The sequence below is a fragment of the Armigeres subalbatus genome, chromosome 1, assembly GCF_024139115.2.
Source record: "Armigeres subalbatus isolate Guangzhou_Male chromosome 1, GZ_Asu_2, whole genome shotgun sequence".
Classification (NCBI taxonomy): domain Eukaryota; kingdom Metazoa; phylum Arthropoda; class Insecta; order Diptera; family Culicidae; genus Armigeres; species Armigeres subalbatus.
In genome coordinates this window covers 316,801,789-316,816,881 of record NC_085139.1, presented here as the reverse complement: position 1 = coordinate 316,816,881, position 15,093 = coordinate 316,801,789, and the positions used below count along the sequence as shown (strand labels likewise).

Below are 15,093 nucleotides of genomic sequence, written 5' to 3'. Positions count from 1 at the left end.
TGGCGGTGTGCAAGAAGACGGTGTGTGGCGGCGAAGAATGAACCATGAGCTCGCCCAACTCTACGGCGAACCCAGTATCCAGAAGGTAGCTAAAGCCGGAAGGGTACGATGGGCAGGACATGTTGCAAGAATGCCGGACAGCAACCCTGCAAAGATGGTGTTCGCTCCCGATCCGGCAGGTACGAGACGGTGTGGAGCGCAGCGAGCGAGGTGGGCAGACCAGGTGCAGAACGACTTGGCGAGCGTGGGGCGTATCCGAGGATGGAGAGATGCGGCCTCGACAAGGATGTATTATATATAATTTAAGTCTTATTAGCACTGTTGACCAGGTTTTTAATGTGACTATAGAGCCGAAATAAAGTCGATTTTTACGGCTTAATGGTTACTTGGGTTTGAATCATATTATTCCGTACGTCAAACAAAACCGAAAATGTCGAAGAAGCATTGTTCAAATTTCAAATTAAACAATGTTCAAAAGGAGTCAACAGAAAAACTGACGCGTTCAGGATAATTATTGCCTGATTTTCTCAAAATTGCACGCGGCGTACCCTTCAGAAAAGGTACCGCCGCGCTTTCTGCACCCCGTTTACTTGATTTTTATGGATGAATAGCATTGCGGTGTACACTCTGAAATAAAACTAATCCGAGAATGGTTTTAAATTAAACTTTTCCGTCATTTCTGAAAGTTATACTAAGCTAGTGTAAAAATGTATACTATCAATGATTATAATTTAAACTAAGCGGGTTTAACGTAGAAATATATGTTGCTAGTATTCTGTCTTTTGCAGAATTTATTATTTTCTTCTAGCGCGTGGTCCACATCATTTGTACCGTACACTTTTCAATTAATTACTTATTTAATACAACAGCATTTGAGGCCGACAAAAAGGTGAGAAAGTGAGCATTTTTGTAAAATATGTTTATATATTGACTTTTTCTTTTAGATCGGCTGTGAAAAATGATCAAATACCAAATCACGCATTTCCAGAGGACGTTTTACGGCTGCAATTCGCGACGCTCGACACTGTTGTTTACCATCAGCTTGGATGCTGCTTTCCACCGGGAAGATATAACCTGTTTCATCGCCCAACCACTCCTCAACCCTCAAACATGTTCCAAGCAAAACTTCCGCCGAGTTACTAAGTGCCGGAATACCAAATTAAGTCTGTGCGGGGCGTTTGCGTTGCGTCATCTGTTCTCAAGCGATCCGGAATCATGTACGCAAAGTGCAGAATACATGAAAGTTCCACACTCAACAGGATCTCTAATCAACTTTATGGGGCGGCCGGCGTAACACTGAAAACCTTGGTGGCAGCCTAAGACATTCGCAAAACGACCACGCATTTTCGGAAATCATCATTACGGATTCGGGGAATGCACCGGAGGTGACCTTCCAAATAGTTGCGGGGCTGGGGTTAAGTTGGGGAGTGACTATGCTAACGAAAGGTTGGTAACGAAATTAATAATCCGGTCAAACGCATTGATGGCGTGTGTGGCGTACAACAACGCCGAAATTTTCACGATAAAGAGACGGCTTTAAAGTTAGCCAGAAAATGGCTCGAAATATGTATTGTATATTACATTACCAAAAATGAATAAAAAGATAAATATATTTTTTTTGCTTTGATTTTTATTTAAATCATTTTATAAGTGAATTCAAAACAACAACATAACCTACAAATTTTGGATCCAAAATTATACGGCAGGATAATCTTAATAATATTGCGCATAAGCCCCAAAATTTTATTCCCACCTTTGGGTTTCCGCGCCGAGCACTCAGCGCCAGACTCGGCGACAAGGAGATAGTGGTCAAGTTGGTACTCCTGATTTTTTGACAACTGATGTCGATTGGTTGTGTGAGTGCCCCGGTGTCAAAAAATAGATCTTTTAGCTGAAAATTTAGTTGTCAACTGCACATTGTGACAGAAATATAGATGTATTGAATACAATGTGCAAATGCTCTATCGCGGAAGCAGTCGCTGAAGACAAGTGTTAATGGTTTCAGTGTCGAAACGAAAAGTTTCAATGCAAAAAGCAATAATAAATCCTATTTATACTAATTCACGATTTTTTCAAAGTTATACTATCCCGGTATTGTTGAATCAAATACGAGTATGGGGTCAACCAGGCGAATAGCCATTTAGTATGACTTTTAACCTATTTAGTTTAAATATATTTCTGAGTGTATCGTTTGGCGCGGCCGTATTGCCTGATTTTCTCAAAATTGCACGCGGCGAACCCTTCATGAAAGGTACCACCGCGCTTTCTGCACCCCGTTTACTTGATTCTTATGGGTGAATAGCATTGCGGTGTATCGTTTGGCGCGGCCGTACCTTTCGACAGTCATTCGCCGCGTGAAGTTTTGTGCAACCACCCATTTGGGAACATTACAAACGCCGCGCAGTGTATCATATCCAGAAAATCTGACAATACCTTTCGACAGTCATTCGCCGCGTGAAGTTTTGTGCAAGTACCCATTTGGGAACATTACAAACGCCGCGCAGTGTATCATATCCAGAAAATCTGACAATAACTTTATCGTTCCCGACAAGAAACTCCAATAGGGCACTGCACGGACTACTTTGTCTCTTTCTCGCTGCAAAAAAATTAGAAAACAACAAGGCCAGTAAACGTCAAAAGTTATGAGGAACGAAAGAGAAGGAGATTTTTTCGTGCAGTGCCCTATATATCGATTCTACATTTTAGGACCCAATTAAGAGAGTTAAGCACAGTGTACACTACTGTTTGTATATACAAAAAATGTTTCGCGCACGTGAATCTGACAACCCTAATATTTCGCCCTTATCTACTCCTTTTTATTGCATCTTTTCGCGTGTTTGACGGCCGTCCGCGACGTTTGAAAGATTTTCAGTGCTGGCGAAAAAGTGAATTGGAAGTGATTTTTCTCGCAGACGAGAAAATCCTTGAAGAAAACAAAACATTATTTTTGGACTAGATTCCCGGAAGTATCAATCAGTGTTCGTGACTTCAAACAATCAAATCGGTAGAAAGCATAATGCTTCTGGGCCTAATGCTAGATTTTAGTCTGAGTCTGAGAAAAATGGAAGCTGTTAAGTAGAACAAAAAAAAGTGCGTGGAAAATTTGGTTCTACTTGTGCGGTGCGCTTTCAGGGAAGTGTTCTCAAACGCACGTCCGCAAATATAGAACCGGCCGAGGGGCGGCGGACTGCGAAGGTGGGTAAGCAGCGCTGATGATGCGTTCGATGGTGATCGACTAAAATGACGAATTTCTATATTTATGCTTACAGCTTGACTGCACGCCACTGTGGATGTTCGCGTTACAGAATAAACAGAGCAAACAAGCCGGGAAAACTGCAAAGCTGGTCAAAACAGGGCTCCAAAAAGCTGAAACTGGTAAGATTTTCATGACACTTTCTAGTCGGTCTGTATCTTTCTCGCCCCTTAGGAATGGTATAAGTAACAAGTGGTAACACATATTTGCTGTCCTTGAGTCCTTGAATTCTCGGGTACTTATTCAAAAGGACGTATGTGATTTTGTAAACAAAGATTCAAACGTCGATTCGTCCAATCTGATGGCACTCTCACGCAAACCAACACCACCAACAGGTAGCCGAGGGCTTCCGCTACCAGTCTGTGGTGATGGTTTGCGTGGGAGTGCTATCAGATTGAACAAATCGACGTTTGAATCTTTGTTTACAAAATCACATACGTCCTTTTGAATAAGTACCCGAGAATTATTATTGTAATTGTTTTTAAATCAAATATGATAACATGTTGATAACACCTTGTGTTTAAATTTTATTAGAAAAATAGCTGACCCGTCGAGCTTTATCTCGCATAAAATTAATTTCCACATGCCGAATTGGACTCGATTTGCTTGATTATTTCTCAAGTTATGCAGAAATTAGTTTTTTTTGTGTATAAGACCCCCCATAGAAACATTTCTCGTCTTGAAAAATCTCTATATATTCCAAATTTGGTTCCATTCGCTTGATTTGTTCTCAAGTTATGCAGAAATTTGTGTTTAATTTGTATGAGCGGGGAGGGGTCTCAAACTGTCTTAAGAACCTTCCGCGGTCCCAAAAACACCCTACATACAAATTTTCACGCCGATCGGTTCAGTAGTTTCCGAGATATTTATAAGGTTTAGGCAGTTCAGACAGACAGAAATTCATTGTAATCAGCTCTCAATTTAATTAGACGTATGATTACATCTTAGTGCACTCGACATTCAGTTGTTAAGGTCAGAATATCATACAAAAAAATCAGATTTTGAAGAACTTTCACTTGACTAATTAATTCAAGAATAACATAATAATAGGAATTATGTAGGACGTAGGTAATCATAAACTTATTTCTACTAAAAGTATAATTTTGTTGAATACATCCAGCTTAAAATATTTGTTCCCTATAATTTGTCGTCAAATTTTTGAAGTTGAAATTATGGCATGAATGTTTTTTATACCAAATCAACTCAGCTCAATTAAGTCACTGAAAAAAAAGATCGGGAGGAGCGGTAATGCACACAAATATGAATTAATCGAAATTATGCAGTCTATCTCATTGAAGTTTTATTATAACCTCTCCAATACATCTTGTTATCAAACTCTATAATTCATAAAAAAAAGAACAAAAACCGCTAAGTGGCAGATTGAAAGTTCTTTTTTTCATCCTTTTTCTTCATTGTCATGGTTTGGAGGTTTAAAGAAATGTTCAGTGTCAGTTTAGGTAGATTATTTTTTCCTTATTGCAGGCAGCCCACTGTTTAGCGACACAGCATCGTCTTGAAATTGCTCGTTGTTTTGTTTTCTGCGCTGCACACATCTGAAGACCTGCATCATACGTGAAAGCAGGACAGGAACGCGTGTGATTTGCCCGGATATAAATAGTTCGTGGGTGAGTATAATTTGATTGGCTTGCTGCGAGCTTCCGAATCGATGTCAGTCTTTGGGTAGACAACTGTTCGACAGCACCGCCAATATTATCTCTATCGTGATAAGAAAACGCAGGATGGAAAATTTAAGGAAAATCATTCACCTTTCCAGAAGCCAACCGGATATTCCCACGAGTCATCCGGTTCAAAGCGGACTAGGCCACGGTGACGAAAACAGCGCCAGACTAAGGCGCCATCGGTCTCCAGGGGGAATCGTAGGCTTCAGAGATCATCACAGAATGTCCGGAACGACGGGAAAACGTAAGGAAATCTATAAATATCTGGCCCCATGGCCACTGTACTCGATGAATTGGTCTGTTCGACCGGATAAACGGTTCCGACTCGCCCTCGGTAGTTTTGTTGAGGAGTATAACAACAAAGTGCAGATCATCAGTCTCGATGAGGATACGAGCGAGTTCAGCGCAAAAAGGTTAGTATGTATTTCCTTTCTTTGTGATGCATTGATGCTTCGATGCAAACAGTGAGAACTGTGTCGCAACTATTCAAACTTTCATTGATAATGTTATTTATAGTTCCTACGGTTTGTTGTTTGCTTGAGTTTTATAGATCTGATTCGATAATGACTGCTCTAACAACGATGAATGTTTTTGTATGGGTTCGGGTTTGGAACATCGCCAAAATTAGATGTACAAGACATGTTCTTTGGAATTATCTTCCGCATCGTTTTTTTTTTCTTTTTCTGCTACCAACTAGAACTTGTGAGCTTATTCTACGTCTTGTATGAGGTGAGGCGTTTCGAATTAAGTGACAATTGTCGATACCTCCCATTTAAATTACACAGTCGTTTCACGTGAAACGTGTCGATATCGACGGTTCTCGAGTCATTCGAGACGCAGGATAAGCACATTTGACTTTGTTCTAAAGGGTAGGATGGGACAAGATCGGTAGCCTAAAGCGAACTATAAATCCCTCAAAACAAAAACATTCTAATTTAATTTTCAACATGGATCTATAAAAAATAGCTCATAATATGTATGCCAAGGGTATGGAATAACGAAAATTCAATTTGTTTATATCATTTTGAGTTATTAAAGTAGAAGTCAATTTTTTGTCACTCAAAAAAGCTGGGGTAACATGGGTCAAACAGCGAGGAAAAATGGATCACCTTTGAATTCTACAATTAATATTGTTTTTATTCACAATATTAAATTACATATACATATTTGCCAATGGTTTCATTGACCAAAGAGCTTTTGTCGAGCTTTTGATGAAAAACTGACCTTACATTTATTAAATGTCTGCAATTTCTTAAGAAACCAAGCCGTCCGTTTAATTACTTTCATAAGACAAATCTCTCAATTTCATCGCAAACACACGCATACTCGCCGATGTGCTTAAGGAGATTTGTTGGAAGAGATCAATGGTGCGAACGTTTAGAGGTAATCATACCAGCTACCAGAGCTGCGGCAACACACACGAGCTGGGAACAGCTATCATAGTGATGGGTGATATGCAACGGCCCTTGATCGGGTGGTGGACGATGAGAATGTGCAGGTTGAGGATCAAAGTTCGGTTCTTCAACTTCAGCATAATCAACGTCCATAACCCACACTCCGGAAGCACTGATGATGATAAGGACGCATTCTACACGCAGCTGGAACGTGAGTATGACAGCTGCCCAAGCCACGACGTCAAAATCATCATAGGAGATTTTAACGCTCAGGTTGGCCAAGAGGAGGAGTTTAGACCGACTATTGGAAAGTTCAGCGCTCACCGGCTGACGAACGAAAACGGCCTACGACTAATTGATTTCTGACTCTAACCACTATCTGGTGATGGTTAAACTGCGCCCATAACTATCCGTCATCAACAGTTTGGTACCGACGACCGTCGCGGTATGATGTCGTCACTGCATACGCGCAGCATCTCGAGGCAGCGTTGCCGGAAGAGGGTGAGCTCGATGAAGCCCCTCTCGAGGACTGCTGGAATACATTTATAGCAGCCATTAACGAAGCAGCGGAGAACAACGTCGGGTATATGGGACGAAGTCGACGGAACGATTGGTTCGACGAAGAGTGCAGACAGATTCTGGAGGAGAAGGACGCAGCGCGGGCGGTCGCGCTGCAGCAAGGTACCCGGCAGAACGTGGAACGATATAGACGGAAGCATAGAGAGCAGACCCGCCTTTTTCAGAAGAAGAAATGCCGCCTGGAAGAAGCGGAGTGCGAGGAGATGGAACAGTTTTGCCGTTCTCAAGAAACACGCAAGTTCTATCAGAAGCTCAACGCATCCCGCAAGGGCTTCGTGGCGCGAGCCGAAATGTGCAGGGATAAGAATGGGAGCATCTTGACGGACGAACGTTTGGTGATCTAAAGGTGGGAACAGCACTACGAGGAACATTTAAATGGTGCGGAGAGTACAGTCATTCGAGTTCGAGACAGCAGCACGTACGGACGTGGTTTTTGCTCGCGCATTGTTTCCAAGTCTTTTGCTTTCGTTCGCGGTTTACGTTTTCGCTTAAACGCGTTGGCGTTGTTTTCTCCCGGACCCGTCATGGGAGACTCGGTGGCCGATTCGGTCGCGGGAAAAGTGCCTAAGCGTACTGCTCTTGGAGGCGCGGGTTAACCCTCCAAGCAGATTTTGCAGAGCAACGTGTTCTCGTCGTTGCCGCTTGATGACGCCGGCAATCCGCCGAAAAAGAGAAAGTAGCACCAGTCGCAGCAGCCACAGGTGCAAACTGAGCGGATGGAGAAGTGCCCGCCTGTTTTCGTTAAGGGCGATCCACCGGATTTGCGGTCGCAAATTCGCCAGCTTATTGCGAAGGGCCTCAAGTACACGTTCCGGCTTTGCACCTGATGGATGAGTGCGACAAGATGGAGGTGGCCGATCCAAAGTGCGCTAACTGTGGCGAAAAACATCGGGCCACTAAGAAAGGCTGTCCGAAACGCGCGGAGTTCCTGGAAATCCGAAGGAAAGCATCCACCAAAGCCCATTCGAAGAGGAACCGTGCTCCAGTGATCGACGAGGTGAGCCTTCCTGCTATCACGGCTCCCCGACGAGCGGTACCAGTACTTCCACCATTGCAGCCGCACAAGCGACTGGCCGCAGCAGCAGCATCGATTCAAGCACCAACAGCTCCATTCTTCAGCGAATGGCCCCCGCTTCCTCCTCCTGGATTCCGTCGGCAGCCGGAGAATAAAACTGACCGCTCTACACTCCGGAGCATCTGATCCCGATCTTTGCACAGCTCGCCACTCCACTGCGCGGCTGCCGTTTCGATCAGGTCTTCACTCTTGGCATGTTTATTATTGAAAATGACTGCTTTGGTGGGCCTGGTCAACTGGAACGCTTGCTTGTTCATGAGCAAAAGCATCGAACTGGCTGATTTCCTCGAGGAGAAGGAGATCGACGGGCGTTTATCACTGAAACGCACCTTAAACCGGAGGTGAGCGTCCATATCCCAAACTTCCGCATCGTGCGACTCGACCAGCCATCTAGGGGAGGTGGTATGGCCATCGCACTTCGATATAGCATCAAATGTCGCCTAGGCAGCTGCTGCCAAGCTTCCAGCTGAGTATGATCGAGGCCATCGGTGTCGAAGTGACCCCTTCCGTCGGCACAATCACGCTCATCGCGGCGTACTGTCCAACGCAAGCCAAAGCCGGCGATGGATCATCGGCTGCCCTGTGGAGGGACATCGGAGCGGAGGCAAGGCCAGTATATCATTACCGGCGACCAGAATGCCAAACATCAAGCCTGGGGCAACAGTCGCGGCAATCGAAACGGCACCATCTGGAGCAACGACACGGAAGAAGGCCACTACACGATCTTGAGCCCGGATTCCCCCACTCGGCTGAGTCGGTCCGGTGTCCACGCAACCCTTGATCTATACATAACCAACATAAACGACCACGTCTCGCAACTGGTCGTCTACCAGGAGCTCAGTTCGGATCACTATGCTGTGGTGGCGGTCAATAGGTCAATCGGCATCAGCAGTTCCGGCGAAACTACTACCGAGTCGACTGGGGCCGGTTCCAAAGGTGCGTTGACAACAACGTCTACTACGAGGCGTGGCCGGAAACGCCTGAAGAAATCGATCGGCAGCTACGTTCCATCGAGGAGGCGATTTCGGTGGCCCGGGAACAACATGTACCAACGGCTCGGCAGGTAAGCACCTTCCTAAAGATCGATACAGTCACCTAAGATCCGATTGCGGAATGTCACTCGCAGGCAATTTCAGCGTACTGGACTGCTTGAGCTTAAGGCACGCTGCAATCGAATCACAAAAATTATCAAGGCCAGAATGGTGGACCTCAAAAAAAAAAAACGATTCCTCGAATAAGATTTGCACTCTTCCAGATTATGCAAAGCTAATGTGACCAGACCAGCTGCATTTTTCAACTTCGTTTTACAAATTTATTCCAATTCATACAGCCTTACAAATATTTTTCCATTTTTTTTGGGCCAAAATCTATGCGAAATGCACTTTTGGAGAATCCACTTTCAAGACAGTGACGCAATCCAGATAGGCGTCCCGCGTTTCGCAGAAAATGACCAAAATACTAAAATCCAAGTCGGCCCATTCCACCTTCGATCCCACTAGACGACTCTAATGACTCTAAAGATCACTTGATAACTCCTGCAGAGAAGGTCGCTGAAATAGGTAGCCACTTCGTCAGCTCACACAATCTTGGGAAGAACATCGTCAGTCCACACGAAGCAGCCGTCAACAAGCATGCTAACAACATCTATTTGATTCCCAACGACTTCTCGGAGGAGTTGGAGATCTCAGCTGGCGAATTGACGGCCTATATCAAATCTTCGAAGAACATTTTTTCGTTTCGGTCGGTCTACCGTACACCAACTGACTCGAGTTACCAACTTCTTCAGACGGAACAAGTTTGTCTCAAAAACTTCCACCATGGCCTTACTCGATGTCAAGAAGGCGTTTGACAATGTATGGCATGATGGCCTAGTGTTCAAAAAACAATTGCCTGTTGGCAAGGACATTCCGGGTCTCAATCAGCGAAGCGAGTTCCAATGCGCACAACATCATCGCAGGCGTCCAGGGCAGTAACCTCGGGCCCCTGCTTTTCAATCTGTTAACCTCCGACATGCCAGCACCTCCAGAAGGCGGCATTCTGTCTCTGTTCGCTGATGACACCTCCATCATCTACAACGGTAGAGTGATCAGAGCGCTAGTGGTAAAACTCCAACGAGGCCCAGGTTGACAAGACGGTGACAAAGTGTAACGTTTTGTTAAAACTACTGTATCATTTTATCAACCGTCGGTCGTCATTGTCCCTGAGGATAATCCTCAACACCCCTCCCAGGACAAGAACATCTGAGGTCCACCGTCTGGACGGGATAAAAACCTTACATGAACGCTTTGTTGAGTGCAAAGAAAAGTTTAGGGTCCGTTGCTTACATTCGGATCAGGCTCCAATAAGGGCTAGCGCCTGTTACAATCTAAGTTATCAAATTTTTATCGTAAATATTAGTGTAAATAGTTAGATAGGTTATCAAATTTCAAAATTAACTAAAATGCCTCCTCAAGATTAAACTGTAAAATTGGTAATTGTTTGTTTTTAATTAGGCGTTTCCGTTTGCGATCAATCAGAAGATTGAAATTGAAAATAAAATCAACGCTTCTAGTGGTGCCATGTCGGATTAGCGCGCGTCATACTGGGCACTTGCATTGATTCCTAAAACATCGAACCAAAACTCCAACAAGAGCAAATACCGTTCGATTCACGACCCGCCTTGGAAACTGTATGATGATAAATGGGGATACCTTTGAGATGGTCGTTGAATTAGTCTATGCTTTGAATCTGATAATAATGGAGGTGCACCGTTTGTGGTCGTTAGGCTATTTATAACATCTCTACATATAAGAATGATATCCGGTCGGGTAATCAAGGGTCGCGCTATCTCGAATATTTCCCAGCTTGGTAGAGGAATGTTCAAAGTATGAATTTGCTTTTAAAGAGTGGACCTATGCACGACTACTTTTCCTTTATTTGTTATGTAGAATACTGGAGGCGGTTAGTGTTGAACTTAATCTAGAATTAAAAAAAAACACACGGTATAAAAAAACTGGAGTCGATTTTTACGCGGTCGATACTTACTGCATAAATCCCAAAATTCTCGTTAAAAAAACGACTTCATGGAGATTTTTCGCGGTTTTATCGAGTTTCCCGACCTTTTTAAAAAATTGCAGAAAAACCACTTTTTTGGAAAATCCGCGTAAAAAACGCGTAGATCCTGAAAACCGCGTAAATCCCAAAATCCGCGTAAAAGATGATCCCAGTGTGCTAATGCTAATTAAATAACGCAAAAAAACCTAATAATGATGCGCTCTATTTCTTTCACAGCACATTCGATCATCCCTACCCGACAACGAAGATTATGTGGATTCCTGATTCGAAAGGAGTGTTTCCTGATCTGTTGGCCACCAGCGGAGACTATCTGCGAGTTTGGCGTGCCGGAGAACCGGACACTCGACTGGAGTGTGTTTTGAACAATAACAAGAATAGCGACTTCTGCGCTCCGTTAACTTCGTTCGACTGGAATGAGGTCGATCCCAATCTGGTGGGAACGTCTTCAATCGATACTACATGCACCATTTGGGGCCTAGAAACAGGTCAACCATTGGGTCGAATAAATCTGGTGTCAGGCCATGTCAAAACTCAGCTGATTGCCCACGATAAAGAGGTTTACGACATTGCATTTTCGCGAGCAGGTGGTGGCCGAGATATGTTCGCGTCCGTGGGAGCTGATGGTAGCGTGCGAATGTTCGATTTGCGCCACCTGGAACACTCCACGATCATTTATGAGGATCCAGCCCACACGCCGCTGCTGCGGTTGGCTTGGAACAAACAAGATCCCAACTACTTGGCCACGGTGGCAATGGATTCGTGCGAAGTAATCATCCTGGACGTACGGGTCCCTTGCACCCCGGTGGCCAGGTTAAGCAATCACAGGGCCTGTGTGAATGGCATCGCCTGGGCACCGCACAGTTCGTGTCACATTTGTACGGCAGGCGATGACCACCAGGCACTGATATGGGACATCCAGCAGATGCCGCGACCAATCGAGGATCCGATCCTTGCGTACACGGCGGCGGAGGGCGAGGTCAATCAGATACAATGGGGAGCAACGCAACCGGACTGGATTGCCATCTGCTACAAGACGGCTTGCGAGATTCTAAGGGTCTAAAATGTTGGGGAATTTCTACTGCTTTGTACTTTTTTTAGTTTATTTTGTTTTTTTTTTGCAGAAAGTTTAATTGATGGTTTTCAATAGCTGTTTCAAATATATTGTTTTTCGGGTATTGGTTGAACATAATATGCAATATAAAAAAATTAGTTCAAACTCAAAACAGCCCACGAAGCTAATTAATTTTAAATATACCATTGGATTCCATCAATTATGCATTTCTGCAAATAATGTATATAAGACTGATTTGATTTCTTTTCAATTAATTATCCTCGTACTTTTTTCAATTTCCATTGACATCCACTTATAGGTTGCAGCTAACTATGGCAAGACTGGAGATATGCACAGAGTCATGCTCAGATTCATATCAAGAGATATGTTCTGAAATAGTTTCCATTCAATTCCACTACTTGATTTGTGTCTTGAATCTGGATAGATATGGGTATTTCCAATTCTGTAATGTTTCGTTATTGAATTCGTATTGGTTCTGAAATCGAGCATTTACATCCTATACAGCAACAATTCGTTAACTGTTTCCGTCAGTAACAAAAATAAAGAATTGGCTGCGAAGTTTAAAATTGTATATTATTCTCGTTAAATTTAAAGCACCTATTCTAACATTGCATCGCAGATAATTTGATAAGCCCAGTTCAAAAGCGGCAATCGTTAACTGCAATGATGTTCTAGCCCAGTTAGCGAATGGTTGCTGTACTTATCTCCAATCTTCTTTGCGTATTACAAGATAAATGTTTTCATTTGTACATATATCTCTATCCAAACATTCTCCCTAACACACTTGTATCGTCCCAAACGCGAGAAATTGCAAGCAAACAACCGCCAATCGGCGCGATAACAGATGTGAGCGAAACGTAACCGCAGCCACCGCACCGTCCGGTTGGATTTGGATACGTATATTACATGTAACAACACACATAATTTTTGTTCGATTCTTCCGAAACCGCAATCAGCGGCAACACCAAGGGCAAGAGTGGTCGAAGCATTTCAACAAGCGGCCTAGCCTCCTAACACCCTACCGATAATCACAAACATAGTTCAACACATCTCGAAAAGATTTGCTTTCTATCGTGTCCAACGAGAAACGGTCTAAGGATGGGAAAAATGACGAAAGAGTGTTCCAAGAGATAAGGTGGCTGCCTGTTCCATTCATTGCTTCTAATTGTAGCATTACAATAGGCACAAACCATTACATATGCTATTAGTTTGATTGAGTGAATATTCAATAGTTTAGTGATTAAGAATTATACAAGCTTAGCTCTTAATACAAGCTCTTAATATAATGTATCTGAGCAGTATGTAGATGTGGTAACAACACGTGAAAGCTAGTAAAACAATTTGAAGCATAGTTCAAAACATGAGAAATTCTAACTTATCGGTGAATATTACTAAAATATGATTAACATTTCTAATAATTTAGTGTACGAAGGTAACATTCTCTAGAATAACATTTATATGAATAATGCGGAACAAAATAAATTGCGGTATAACCGAGTCCTTATTTTTTACATTGCACAAGTCTTCGAAAAACCATCCAATTCCAAATATCATGAAATTCAATAAGAACAAATATAAACAAAGGAAGAAGCGATAACAACGGAAATCATTTTCATCTTTGATTTACAGTGGTGTTCTTACAGAGATATCTGCTACCGAAAACTCTAGCCCCTTAATACCCAAAAAATGTGTTCGATATTGCTTCAAGTTTCGAAATGCAAAAGGTGGTTATCAAGTGGAAGTTGAGGTGGAGCCAAGTTACCAGCATGGATTTAAAATTCAGGTTATCCATCATGATGCATGGCCCAGGCCATCTGCGAGTTGTGGGGCTTGCCTAGGATGTGGTGGGGTTTGACAGTGGGCCCTGTTAAACCTCTATAAAAAGCTGTATGTATCCGCAAGTAGGCCCTACCAAAGCGACCGTGTGCCGCTCAAAGCGCACAAGTTCCAGTCCTGGTGTTAAGTGGGACGCTAAACAGCCCTGACCGACGAGACAGGAGATTTGCGCAGGCCTAATAAACCGCCTGGAAAACCAATAATTACGAACAAGTCGAGTCGAGTCAAGTACGCGACACTGAAGACGGCCTTACTGTTGAGGTCGAAATACGTATCTGTCAAGATACAATTAAGTGGTGGAATTCAATGGGATTGTACAAACTCGTCTTATGACAAGTGACAAAAATCGATTTTCCGGAGGAAAAAGCGCCAGCAGGAGGATCGAGACTGTGAAGAGACGCAGCAACTGTACCGCGCTAATAACACACGAAAGTTCTATGAGAAGTTAAACCGTTCACGTAAGGGCCACGTGCCACAGCCTGATATGTGTAAAGGCATAAACGGGAACCTTCTTACGAAAGAGCGTGAGCTGACCCAAAGGTGGCGGCAGCACTACGAAGAACACCTGAATGGCCATATGGCAGACGAAGATGCCCAACTAACAATTTTGGTGCTGAAAGCTTCAACTTCTAGCCTTTGGCTGTATAATATTTGAATAAAAGCAGCCAATGCTAAATAAAAGAAAAGCCTCCGCAAATAATCCCTTAAACTTCAACTCGACTATTACCCAAATATCTATCAGCTAGTCAGTGTGCGGAATATATTTAATCTTTTATCGTTTATACAGCTTTCATATAGTCATAAAACAGCTCTGTCTGAATTAGCAACAAAGCTTATCGGTTAAGAGCTCATTATGTAATTGAGTTGCTTGTTAGCCACTTCCCATATTACGGTGAGTAGCATTCACAATGAAAACGTTTTTGATGTTGTTATAGCACTAACAATATAGCGTAATGGCGCTATAAATGAACTAACGAAGCTTTTAGGCAACTTCTGTATCTTTGAAGATTACACAACGTTTAAGTAAACCTTTTACTGCTTCTTTTAATAGATTATCAGCATGGAACGTCAAAACCGCAATGTTTACATTTGATTTTTGTTGCCGGAGCCGTGTATGAGCTATTGATTTCTGTAATGCTCTTATAGCAACT

General features: G+C 43.1%; 1 protein-coding gene across 2 annotated transcripts; it reads left to right on the top strand.

The window, feature by feature from the left end:
• Positions 1–2,828: 2,828 nt before the first annotated feature.
• Positions 2,829–13,604, top strand: LOC134207966 (DDB1- and CUL4-associated factor 7). 2 transcript variants are annotated; one of them, XM_062684059.1, is made up of 5 exons: positions 2,829–3,195; positions 3,270–3,375; positions 4,736–4,878; positions 5,028–5,345; positions 11,251–13,604. In XM_062684059.1, the coding sequence occupies exons 4-5, from the start codon at positions 5,155–5,157 to the stop codon at positions 12,092–12,094; spliced, it is 1,035 nt and encodes a 344-aa protein (XP_062540043.1). In that variant the 5' UTR covers positions 2,829–3,195; positions 3,270–3,375; positions 4,736–4,878; positions 5,028–5,154; the 3' UTR covers positions 12,095–13,604. The 2 variants fall into 2 exon arrangements, with proteins under 2 accessions (XP_062540043.1, XP_062540044.1); XM_062684060.1 differs by having other exon boundaries at positions 2,829–3,199.
• Positions 13,605–15,093: the final 1,489 nt, after the last annotated feature.